Consider the following 13,620-nt stretch of genomic DNA (forward strand, 5'->3'; position numbering starts at 1 on the left):
TTTGCCCATTTTCTTCTCATTGAGACTTCATTGTTAAAAAAGTAAAATGGCTTAATATTCTAAATATTTTGGAGAAATTAAATGTTAACTCAAGTATAAATATCATAAAATAATAGAAACAACTACTTTAATAGATTCTGTTATTAGGAAAACAACCACTTGATTGTTATATGTTTAACAAAGAATTGGCCTTGATTAAATTGACTATAAGTTAACTTTGGGTTGGTGGTTGTTAGTATTTTACCCACAAAGGACAAAGAAAACATGTCAACATAACTTTTATTTATGTATTTTCATTTACATTTGATTTATGCTGTCTCTCAAGATTAAGAGCATATTTTATATACTTGATTACACTGTAGGCTTTTATGGTTGCATTATGTAGAAAATGTCATCCAGTAACCTAAAATGTATATGTATACTTTGAAAACATAGAGGGGCACTTGGGTGGCTCAGTTGGTTAAGTGTCTGACTTCAGCTCAGATCACGATCTCGTGGGTTCGTGAGTTTGAGTCCCACATCTGCCTCTGTACTGACAGTTCAGAGCCTAGAGCCTGCTTCAGATTCTGTGTTTCCCTCTTTCTCTGCCCCTCCCCTGCTCGCGCGTGCGGGTGCACACGCTCGCTCTCTCTCAAAAGTAGATAAACATAAAAACACTTGAAAACTCTCATTGAAAGTTTCATTTTTACTTAGCATGAGCATATACAGATCTGATTTTGAATCTCTGTCCTATTGTGTTAAGAATTGGGATAGATCTTTAATTTTATTATTAGCATAATTCCTAGCGCACAACAACTATTTTATAGGTCTTATTTATCATTCCTCGTGTCCATTTCTTAAGTTTTGTTGTAAATTTTTTTAAGTCAGACAGCCACTCGGATATTTAATGCATCTGTGTGCCAGGTAGTAGAGATTTAATAATGAACAAAACCCAAAAATCCCTGCCCTCTCAGAACTTACTAAAATCTTTGGATCCACAGAAGGACTTTTTTTTTTTTTTTAATGTTTTATTTATTTTTGAGAGAGAGTGCACACACAAGAGCAGGGGATGCGTAGAGAGAGAGGGAGACAGAGTCCCCAGCAGACTCTGTACTGTCAGCACAGAGCTTGATGCAGGGCTCAAACTCACAAACTGCAAGATCATGACCTGAGCTGAAATCAAGAGTTGGTTGCTTAACCGACTGAGCCATCAGGTGCCCCAGGACATTTTTTAACTTAAAATCCATTTATTATTTAAATCTGGCATTAAGAATACTGGTAAATACCTGATTGTCAGTAAGTCATAGAAATATTTAGGCAACTAGGACCATTGGCACATATATAGTATTTAATACCTTTCATTGTACAACACACTTGAAAGGCTTTTTTCTAGAAATGCTGTTTGTGAAGTTATGAATTTTTTCTTTTGCATTTGACCCTTTTATCAATATAACCCTTTTGTGTGTCTAATGTTAATTTTACTTAAACATGTAGTTTAACACACTTTGAGAAATACTGCCCTGAGCTCAGAGTATAAAGAAAACTTGACCTGGTTTCTATTTGAGATCTCTCAGGGTTTCTGACCTAATATTCTTTCCACTCTTCTGAGGGCCAGGACAGATGAAGCTTGTTTAAAAGATAGTATTTCTAAAAACTCCTCTTGAGAAGGAGCCAAACCTGTGTGCTGTGATTTAACCAGGATGAAGTTAGCCAGACTGCTTCGAGAACATGCAGTCTGTACAGGTTCAGAGAAAAATCTGGCCATGGCTAAGAAGTGTTGGGGTGAGGGGCACTTAGGAAGGAAAGCATAAAACCTGTGTTGAGTAAAAATATCTGATTACCTTCTGCCCAGGAGGCCTGGTTTATACATTGTAGGCACATAGCAAAAAGTTAGCGTATCAGTTTTGGTCATCACTTGTTTCGATGCCACCCTTCTACCAGCACAAATTATCCCTGTTATCTCAGATGAGTGCTTCTGACTTTGATGGGGAGCTTTGAATACATAGGAACATTTATTATAGAAGAATATAATTAATGATTTAATGTCTGTGAGCCCCTCAAGGGCAAAAATATATATATGTGTGTGTGTGTGTCTATATATTTGATTTTTCTTTGTAACCATTGGTTAACCCCATGCTCAACAAAGAGTTGTTGAATGAACCAATCTTACTATATGCCACAAACATAAATCATCTATCTTAAGAACCATCAATAAAACACTTTAAAGCAATGTGATCAGCTATAATCAGGTTTGTGTAGTGTCAAACTGGCCGATATTTAAATTCTATATAATTATCGTGGTGGAGGATACTGTTCATAAACTTAAATGGAGCTATAGCAACTAAACAATATTTTAAACTCAAATTTTAATATTTAAATATTTTAAATTTAGTTAATATCTATATAACTCTTATTTCCATCCTACAAAAAGGTTTTAGTCATAACTTGGTCATCTTTTGGGGCACCTGGGTGGCTCAGTCATTAAGTATCCAACTTCAGTGCAGGTCATCATCTCACGGTCCATGGGTTCAAGCCCCGCATCAGGCTCTGTGCTAACAACTCAGAGCCTGGAGCCTGCTTTGGATTCTGTGTCTCCCTGTCTCTGTGTCCCTCCCCCCGCTTGTGCTTTCTCTCTGTCTCTCAAAAGGGAATAAACATTAAAAAAATAAAAAATAACTTGACCATCTTTTGACATGCTGGAAATGCTTTTGTAGGCTGACCTTTTAGAAATTTTATACAGAGAACAGATCCAACTTTTATTTTCTCCAGAGGAAACAAGTACATGTGACTTAGAAAACAGCAGGTTTTGTGTATAGGGAACCATCATGAGTAAACCATGTTTCAGTGGAAGTTGTAATTCATAACTAGTGGTAAGTTGTATCTGTTAGAATAGACATTCATAAAAGTATTCTGGGAGTTTGAAAGTACCTTGAGCTGAGAGTTTGCTCTTTTTTAAATTATTCTTCCTAACCATAAAATTGATCTAGATAGATTTTAATGCTATGTAATTCAGTATAAACTTCTGCTATACCAGACATTGTTATGATACTAAGATTTTTGATGGAGTTTTAAGGGAATCAATAAAAACGTTCCCTCAAACCTTCATTCAGAACCAAGTTGATATGACAGGAGACATGTCAGCTCTCTCTACTAATTAGTTAACTAAAGAATGTGGCTTTAGATGTGCAGCCAGAATAGCTTGCTTACACTCCACTCCTAAATAAGACTGACTTCTCCAAATAGTCTGGGCAGTTCTTAACAACTGTAAGCCTCCCCTGGAGCATGTAGTGGAAAGCACAACAGAATTCGTCCTCTGTAGGAAGTAAGCAGCTTCTGAAAGAGGGAACCAGGAGATGAGCCTCACATTACCTAGACACTCTCCCAAATATATTAAGCAAGTTACTCCTTTTCCATAGAATAATAGTAACTTTTAGCAAGTGGAAACATGAGCCTGTTGATTTTGATACAGAATTTTACTTTTCCCCTTATCTGGATCAAATAGTTTGGGTATTTGTGATTATGTTTTCTTTGTTCTCTAAAGGTTGTGTTAAATTTTACCTTTGGGGCAAAAAATGTATCTTTGATTCCTAGATAATTGTTCTTCTTTTTTCTCATTTTTAAATATTTTTATTGGGGACTATTATATCTTTCTTAGGATTACATTTCATGTGAAATATATCTATTGTTCTTTTTACTTGTTCCTTCATGAGGAATTTGCTATAGACAGACTATACTACCCTAGCTGGTATCCCTACTTCCTAAGTGTGATCATTAGTGTAATTTGTAGAACTCTAGTACTGCGAAACTCTACCAGGAAATAGACATCATGGTGAAATAAATTCTGGAAATCACTGTCTACTGATCATTGATATGTTAAAAAAATTTTTTTAAGAAAATTCTAGGATTAACAAAGAAAAAAATGAAAAAGTAATTCTGCTTAGCATTTTCCTAACTTGACCATTGAGTACTTGTTAGTATAGACCTCCTGTTAGCAATTCAGTGAACAGAAAATATTTCTGGAAAGACTGCCCTATTCGAATCTCTTTGCATCTTTCCCGTTTCTTCCTATCCCTTCACTCCTGCTAAATAGGGAGGCTTAAACATTTTAAGTAGGGGGGTGCCTGGGTGGTTGATTTCAGCTCGTCATGATCCCCTGGGTTTGTGAGTTCAAGTCCCACATTCAGCTCTGCACTTACAGTGCAGATCCTGCTTGGGATATTCTCTCTCTCTCTCTCTCTCTCTCTCTCTCTCTCTCTGCCCCTCTCCCCCTTTCCCCTGCTTGCATGCTTGCTCTCTCTTGCTCTCTCAAAATGGGTGAATAAACTTAAAAAAAAAAACATTTTAAGTAGAAAGAATAGAGATGGAAAGTAAGACTTGAGTTAAATAATGGACTGTAGAAGGAAATGGGGTATCTTTTAAACCAAGATGTGAATACTGTTCAAAGATGTTTAGTTAACTAGTATTATTCACTTATCTCTGACATCTGAGGGTGTACTTTTCCCACATAACACTTAATGCGTCAGAGCAGAGAGACTCCTGAAATTTTTCTTTAAAGGAAGCATTTTATATTTAGTTTTACCATTGGATTCCACTATAATTTGAGAGCTGTTTTCCAATGGAAAAAAAGTTCAGCTCCCACACAGTGAAAATCATCTTCAAAAGGCCTAACATTTTGCTTTCAAAAACACGTGGATGCTAGGTACATTTAATTCTTGCTGTATTATAGAATGTGCCTAACAAAGTTATTATTAGGACTGAATATGTATGAACACGAACACTTATGTAGTAAGTACTCAATAACTGTTAACATAAGAAAAAACTGGTAGATTGCCTTAACTTGTAATCAAAATATACATTCATGAAAACAGAATTAGGAAAGATAAACCTATTTTTCTTTGTGATTTGAACAGATTGAATGGGACGTGAATGTTTAGTTCTGGGATTGGATTTCTTAGCTTTTCCTTTAAAAAAAACACTGAGAAGTAGCATGAAACAAGTTTGATATACTTTTTCTTATTACTTTATCTCTAATATTTGAGTACATACGTGCTGTGAACAAATTCTTTTCCCCCCATCTCCCTCCTTTCTCCCCACCTCTTTCTCTCCTCTCTCTCTCGCTCTTCCTGTACAACCACACACACAGTTTTATTTATGTATCACAACTCTTTTCAGTATTACATCCTAATTTTTGAGATGCATCTAACCTACATTTTCAACAAATGCCAAATGACCAGATGTCAAATTAATATTGCTCCAAGGCCAAAGTCAAATATCACTAATTATGGTGTGATGAACTTAGAGGATACAAAAGTAAATATAAAATTTTATATTTAAAAATTTTTAAAAATTTTGTAATGTTTATTTTATTTTCGAGAGAGAGAGAGAGCGTGAGCAGGAGAGAAGCAGAGAGGGAGGGAGACACAGAATCCGAAGCAGGCTCCAGGCTCTGAGCTGTCAGCACAGAGCCTGATGCAGGCTTGAACCCATGAACTGTGAGATCACGACCTGAGCCTAAGTCAGGCACTCAACCGACTGAGCCACCCAGGTGTCCCTAAAAAAATTTTTTTAATGTTTATTTATTTTTGAGAGAGACATGGCACAAATGGGAGAGGGGCAGAGAGAGAGGAAGACAGAATCTGAAGCAGGTTCCAGGCTCTGAGCTGTCAGCACAGAGCCCAACTCGGGCCTTGAACTCACAAGCTGTGGGATCATGACCAAAGTCGGATGTTCAGCTAACTGAGCCACCCAGGTGCCCCAATATAAAATTTTATTTAAAAAAATAATTTAAAAAATAATCAAATGTTAAGTGTCTGACATCATACTGTAGGATACTAGTCTACATGTCAGCTGTTTAGTTTGCTCCTGATAATTATACTGCGTATTTAAAAAATTCTAAGTAAAGATATTCAATACTTATAAGCAGTTATTTTCAACAAGCTTAAGTCTTTAGACTCAAAACTGTAAGGAATTTTCATCTTAAAGCAGTTTATGAACTGTTTGAAGTTTGATTATTGAGAATAAAATGCGTTTTGAGATCTGTTTTCTTGCCATACCCTTTTGTGTTTTCATGGATATTGTATCAGATTTTGGAAATCCTCATGTCATGAAATTTTATTTTACTTTATTTTTTAAATGTTTATTTTTGAGAGACAGCACGTGTGAAATTAGGGGAAGGGCAGAGAAGACAGGGTAGGGGACAAAGGATCCGAAGCAGGCTCTGTGCTGACAGCAGAAAGCCTGATGTGGGGCTTGAACTCATGAACTGTGAGATCACCAGCTGAGCCAAAGTTGGTTGCTTAACTGGCTGAGCCACCCATACACTGCATCTTGTCATGAAATTTTAAAATGGCAAAGTTGACATTCTGTTTTTCATTCTTGTCAAAATGTGAAGAATTCTCTAATAAGGACTTTTTCTTAAAAGATTCATAGCTTAAATCATTAATTAAAAAGTATGTCAATTCTTAAAAGTTTTATTTAGTGATATAGTAGTATACTGAACAACCTTCAACCGAGGTTAGAATTACAATATAACCTAATTTCTTTTTTAAATTTAATTTTATTTATTTTAGAGTGCAAGCAGGGGAGAGGGGCAGAAGGAGAGAGAAGGAGAGTGAATCTTAAGCAGGCTCTATGTTCAGTGTGGAGTCCAACACCAGGCTTGATCCCACAACTGTGAGATAATGACCTATGCTGAAATCAAGAGTCAGATGCTTAACCGAGTGAGCCACCCAGGCGCCCTGATATAACCTAATTTCTGTTCATCTACCTCATATATTTTTTATAAATACTTATTTACTCAGAAAGGCTATATTCTTCCTAAATTCTGTTATAGCACTCTCAATGTTCATATTAACTGTAAATCTGATTCCCTATTTAATTGTTTGAAAGTTCTTTAGTTTGTATCTAAATTTGGCTTTCACAGTCATCACTAATAATTATTGCATTTTATTTTTCCAACATTATGTACATTTATACTTAAGTTGTCCAGTAAAATTTCACCATATAAAGCCATAAGATTTTTATTCTGTCTAGAATGCCTACACTAATGGTTATTTTACAATGAATATTCAGATACTAATAATCCAGAATGGCACACATTATTTATATTGCTGTAGAAAGGATAGTAACTTGTATGATCACATGGTCATTAATCAAACACAGGTGCAGAGATACTAGAAATGTCACTGAAATGGTGAATTGCTTATTTGGCATTCTAAAGATCGAGGCTAAAGCTGAAGTTGATTTTGGGTGACTACTGAGCCTAAGCCAAACTTCTTGAGTCCCTGTTATATTTTTGGGAAAACTTAGTTGTAGGGAGATGATGTAATTTACATGAAACTATTCAGTAATAGGGGGTAGAAGTGGAATTTGGACCAGGTAACTTAAATTTTTCTTCTGCCTTTATAATTGTGACTGGCCTTAAAAAACAGTCGGTCTTAGTATCATTGTCCCCTACATACACACAGAGATTTCCCTGTGTCCCTTTTCTTCCTTCCTTCCTTCAAGAAAAGCTAGGTTAGAAAAGAGTTTTAGAAGAGAAGGTCATTTCCTTTTCAGTGAAATTACTACCTTAAAGACTGCTTAGGATTATAATTTGTAGAAGAGAAAGTGTAGAGTCTTTGAGGACTTTTTTCTTTTTATTGAGAATGCAATGAATAAGCCCTCAGGAAAATTAAACTTTGCTAAATTACCTGACGCTGATACATAAATTACCTTTGAGTTAGTCATGCTTGGACATATTTATGATAGATAGTGGTAATTGCAGAATTGGTCTATCAAAAATAAAATGGAATTTAAGATGTAAAATTTAAGTTTAAAGGGTAAGATATAAGATATTAAGGAAGCAAAGGGTCCAAAAGTGGAGGAACTTCTTGACTATTAAAACTTTACAATTTTGTAGATTATTTTGAAATTTAATAAAAATCTCAGTGACAGTTAGTGTTTAAATTTTACTGCCCATAACAAAAGGAACCCTGGAAACTCCCCTAAGTTTCCAGGCAAAAGGAAATGTTTGATATTTACAAAGCTTCTTATATATATATTTTTTTAATTTTTTTTTAACATTTATTTATTTTTGAGACAGAGAGAGAGCATGAACAGGGGAGGGTCAGAGAAAGAAGGAGACACAGAATCTGAAACAGGCTCCAGGCTCTGAGCTGTCAGCCCAGAGCCCGACGCGGGGCTTGAACCCACGGACCACGAGATCATGACCTGAGCTGAAGTCGGACGCCCAACCGACTGAGCCACCCAGGCGCCCCGAAAGCTTCTTATATATAAATAAGACTTGTTTGTGTCTCTTTCAAAGAGAACCAGAATCCCCTAAACATTTTTTTATTGTAAACTTTTATTGAGATAATTATAGATTCATGTGTAATTATAAGAAATAATAGAGAAATCCTGTGTATCCTTCACAGTTTGCCCCAGTGGTACCATTTTACAAAGCTATAAAACAACATCACAACCAGGATATTGGCATTGATATATAATCTACCAATCTTAAATTCCCCCAGTTTTACTTGTACTTACTGGTGTGTGTATGTATATTTAGTCATATACCTGTTGTTCTTTTATAAATACATCCACCTGTATCACACCCTGTTGGCTCCTCTACCCCATCCCTTAACCTGTGGCCACCTCTAGTCAGTTTTCCATTTCTAAAACGTTGTCATTTCAAAAATGTATAAATGGAATAATACAGTATATATAACTTTGAGACGGACTTTTTTCATTCAGCATAATTCCCCAGAGATTTATCAGAGTTGTTAAGTGTATCAGTAGTTTCTTTTTGTTCTCCAGTAGTAGTCTATGATATATATGCACCCCAGTTTGTTTAACCATTGATTGACCTGTTGAAGAATGACATCTAAACTGTTTCTGGTTTTTGGCTGTTACAAATAAAGCTGCTATAGACATTTGTGTACTTGTTTGAACATAAGTTTTCATTTTTCTGGGATAAATGTCCAAGAGTGCCCAGAATTTATTTTAAATAAGAAATTATTAAAGTGCCAAAAATATTGGGGGGTGCTCAGTCGGTTAAGCATCTGACTTCGGCTCAGGTCATGATCTCACGGCTCGTGGGTTCAAGCCCCGTGTCAGGCCCTGTGCTGACAGCTCAGAGCCTGGAGCCTGCTTTGGATTCTATATCTCCTTCTCAGCCCTCCCCTGCTCACGTGCACGCTCGCTCCGTCCGTCTCTCTCTCTCAAAAATAAACATGAAAGTGACAAAAATATTAACTTAGAGAATAGGTATTGGGGCAAGTCATGAATCTACTGTTCACAGTCTTTTAAGTGGAAAAAAAAATTTTTCTGCTTGAGAATTCAAGTTTATGTACTTTTTGGTAGGACATCGGCACCAAAGAGCACTTTCAGCATGTGCCTTAGAAACATTAATATGAGAATTTATGCATAAATACTAGATAATCACAAAACTTATGAATTGGCAGTTTGCCATTCACTTATAGGTATAGCTCATTCACAGTCATTATATTTTAAATAGGTTATATTTTTGTCTTTCTGATTTTCAAAGTAAGTAATTATAAAAATCAGAAATGTATAGGGGTGCCGATAGGGCTTAGTCGGTTAAGTGTCCAACTTTAGCTCAGGTCATGATCTCACAAGTCGTGAGTTTGAGCCCCACATGGGGCTCTGTGCTGACAGCTCAGAGTGTGAAGCCTGCTTTGGATTCTGTGTCTCCCTCTCTCTCTGCCCCTGCCCCACATAAAAATAAACAAACATTAAAAAAAAAATTTTAAGTCAGAAATGTATAAATATATAAAACAGAAAATTAGAACTCTAATAACCAGCAAAACGGCTGTCAAGATTTTTGGTGTATTTCCTTCTAGTGTTTTCTGTGTGCACATTATACTAATTTAATAGAATTTTTATAAAATTGGGATTAAGTTGATTATATAGTTTGCCATCTTAGTTAACGATGGAACTTTAAAAATGTTTTGAACCATTTGTATGTCTTCATTTATGAATTGTTCACTTTCCCCCCCCTTTATATTGATGAGATAGAGTTTATGACTATTTGGTCGTGCATAAATAGAAAACAGGAATAGCATTGAAGTTGGCTAATTGTTTTACTTAATATTTCTTCTTTTATGTCACATTTTAAATCGTTTTTATTCTTCTTTGAAGATACGCTGTGATAGCATTTGGATGTGCTAGCTGTCCAAAATTAACTTGTGGGCGAGAAGGCTGTGGAACAGAGTTTTGCTACCACTGTAAACAGATTTGGCACCCCAATCAGACCTGTGATGCTGCTCGGCAAGAGAGAGCCCAGAGTTTACGTCTGAGAACTATACGTTCTTCATCCATTAGTTATAGTCAAGAATCTGGAGCAGCAGGTACTTATGTCTAACTTTTCTAATAAGATACTTGGCACATACAGAGCACTATAGTTATTTTAATAAAAAATGCAGCATTCAGTTCCTGTTACTACCTTTTCTCCCTTCAGTTTTTGAAAGTGTTTTATGTGTTGGCATTTCTGTCTCAGAAGCACTCAATCTTTACTGTGGAAGAAAATAGTACTGAAGTTGGAAAGATTTTATTGTAAAAAAGTGAAGTGCCGTGATGATTTGCATAACTGATAGCTAAGGATGTCTGAAATTGTAATTTATAAAGATATATTATGCAAAGCTTAGCAAAGATTTTTAATAAAATATTAAGTTTAGATATATTACCTTTAGATTATTTCTAATTGTGTAAAGATCACAAAGTTACAGGTTTAAAATGGTATTTACTTTTTGAATTCTTTCATTTACATGTTTTGTGAAATACTACATCTTTTATTTACAGATGTCTCTTCTAATTTTGTGATCAAGGATTCAAATCATACCTTAGTGGGGAGGACACTAAGAATTTTGTGTCTTTGGCTAAGAATTTAAAAATTACCTGGGGATATGTACATGAACAATGTATGCATCTTCTAAATCTCAAAAATTAAAAAAAAACATTCTTTTTTTTTTTAATGTTTATTTTTGAGGGAGAGAGAGCATGAGTGGGGGAGGGGCAGAGAGAGAGGGAGACACAGAATCCAAAGCAGGCTCCACACTCTGAGCTATCAGCACAGAGTTTTGAGCGGGGCTCGAACTCACGAACCACGAGATCGACAACTGAGCTGAAGTTGGACGCTTAATGGACTGAGCCACCCAGGCGCCCCTAAAAATTTTTTCTGAATCTCTTAATGTTCTTTGAGTAAAAATTCAAAAATTAATATTTCCCATTTACAAAATTTTATTGTTTATTGGGATTTTTAGGAAAAATACTTTTAGAAAAATAGTTTTTTTTAGAAAAATACTTTTCTCACTAGTTATAAAATGGAAAAACTTGGAAAGTACAGAAATTTGTACAGAAAATAATTTACATTCCTACCAGCAGTGTATTATTGAGATAGTCATATACTTAATGCTATCAGAGAAAAGTCTTATTCAGTAAAGTTGAATTTTAAATTAAACATTTAAAATGATATAAACTTGAAAGTCAGCATTTAATATTTTATATAATGTACACAGATTTTCATGCTTGTTTGCTGATTGACCTGTTTCTGCTTACTCTCCTGAAGATTTGGGGTAGAACTCAAAGGTATTAATAATGAATTGTAGGTATGGGTCCAGAAGCAATTCAGAGAGGACCTGATATATGTAAACTGTACCCTGTAGAGTCAGCTGTAGCCATTGAATGGTCCACTTGGAAATGATATTCCTGTTTTTTAAATGTAGGGATAGGTGTTTATTGGTTATAGGACACATGACATACTGAGTAACAGACTTGACCCTGGAATCAGTGTCTCTGGATATGAATTGTAGCTTCTCCACTAATTCTCTGTGCAACCCTGAACAAGTTGTCTCAGCTATAAAATGAAGATATTAGTAATACTTATGTCTATAAGGTTGAAACATTTCCTGACACATAGTAGGTGCTGTGGCTGTTAGAGGTGGAGAAACTAGAGAAACCAGTCACCTGCTAGAGATTTGCATTTGTTATTGATTTTAAAATAAACATCATGATTTAGTCATCCAAATAAATGTTGATCTTACAGTATTCACCATGGGGGATTTTATGTTGTTTTTTTTTCAGCAGTGCTACCCTGGAACACCTTATTGGTCATAACCTTTAGATCCTAATACAGCCACTTAAACTATCTTCTTAATGTCAGTTTGATTTTTGGAAATGGCCAGAAGTTCCTTTGGAGCTAAGTTTAACCACTAGAATATCATACCAAGTTGAATCACCGGTTTGGGATATATCCAAAGTAAAATGTGACTGTCTGATCATGGGAATGATTTTTTTTTTTTTGAAGTTTATTTATTTTGAGAGAGAGGTAGTGCAAGGGAGGGAGGGGCAGAGAGAATCTCAAGCAGGGATCTCTCAAGGGAGAGAGAGAATCTCAAGCAGGCTGTGCACTGTTAGTGCAGAGCCCAATGTGGGTCACGAAGTCACAAGCCGTGAGACACATGACCTGAGTCAAAATCAAGAATTGGTTGCATAACCGACTGAGCCACCCAGGTGCCCTCGAGAGTGATTTTCTTTATATTAAGTTGCTTTGAAAGTAATTATGAAAGAAAAACTTCCCAAATGATTTGAGCCAAATAGTAGCATTGTTGGAATAAATATAGCCTCCCAAGGTGATTATTTTAAAAAGTTCATTTGGAATTTTTCCATATCTCAAAAATCTTATAATTCTGAAAATTTAAGTACTTGCCTTTTTACTTTCAGTACTCTAAAAATCAGAACTCTCAGGACAAATGTTTATGTGATAGTTTCTTTTGATATAATCTATAAACTTGAACTTGGCTGCTCATTGACTGGCGGGGGGGAAGAGGAAAGGAAACTACCATCTGAAATGGTTTTATTAATTCCCATTATTCCAGATATCTTGGTATTTTTTGTCTCCCATTATCATGATTCTTTGAAAAATTGGCTGTACTTTTAAAGATTGCTTGACATAACGATAATAATCAGTTGACTGTTTCTTATGAGTGAGTTGAAGATAAGTAAGAATGCTGTATTGTGATTATATTTGTCTTTAAACTGTGACAGTATTGCATCTACATGAGACACTTCTTATAGCTACTAGGGAGTTTATGCACTTGGAGTTCACATTTTAAATAACTATATTTTTCACTTTTGTTACTATATTTTCCCCCTTTATTAAAAATACATTTAATTGGTTTTCCACTCCCCTATCTACTACTGTCCCCTGTGTACTATTCCCTAATGCTACCACCCCCAAGAGATAACCACTGTTAACATTTTGTTGTGAGTCCTTACAGGTAATATGGTGGGGGTGGGAACATTTTTAAACAAATTTTGAGATTTGACGAATTTGACAAATTGTACAGTGTTTTTTAACCTGTTATTTTTTTTTCTTAATATGACAGTAGGCCAGCCCATATTTTAACAGCAAATAGAAATATGATTTAAAAAAAAAAACACAAAACTTTGTCAAACCCACCTTAAATACAAACAGGAAACTTTTAACATAAAGCAGCTGTGGATTAGTTGATGATCAGGGAATGGGGCATCAGTTGACCATCTAATCAGTAAAACAGCTCTATTTAGGATTTTTGCATTTTGAGAGAAAAATATGTACACAGTGAATTTTTTTTTCTAATTTGTTTTAAGAAAAGAGACAAA

The 13,620-nt window shown here is 35.3% G+C and overlaps 1 protein-coding gene across 2 annotated transcripts in view; it reads left to right on the forward strand.

Moving 5' to 3' along the window:
- Positions 1 to 13,620, forward strand: part of RNF19A (ring finger protein 19A, RBR E3 ubiquitin protein ligase) — a 57,547-nt gene that overhangs the window by 26,966 nt on the left and 16,961 nt on the right. For both annotated transcript variants that reach the window (XM_049633041.1, XM_049633042.1), the window contains exon 3: positions 10,120 to 10,328. In XM_049633041.1, coding sequence (XP_049488998.1) covers positions 10,120 to 10,328 — 209 coding nt within the window. The remainder of the gene's footprint in view (positions 1 to 10,119; positions 10,329 to 13,620) is intronic.

Source organism: Panthera uncia, chromosome F2 (genome assembly GCF_023721935.1).
Source record: "Panthera uncia isolate 11264 chromosome F2, Puncia_PCG_1.0, whole genome shotgun sequence".
Classification (NCBI taxonomy): Eukaryota; Metazoa; Chordata; class Mammalia; order Carnivora; family Felidae; genus Panthera; species Panthera uncia.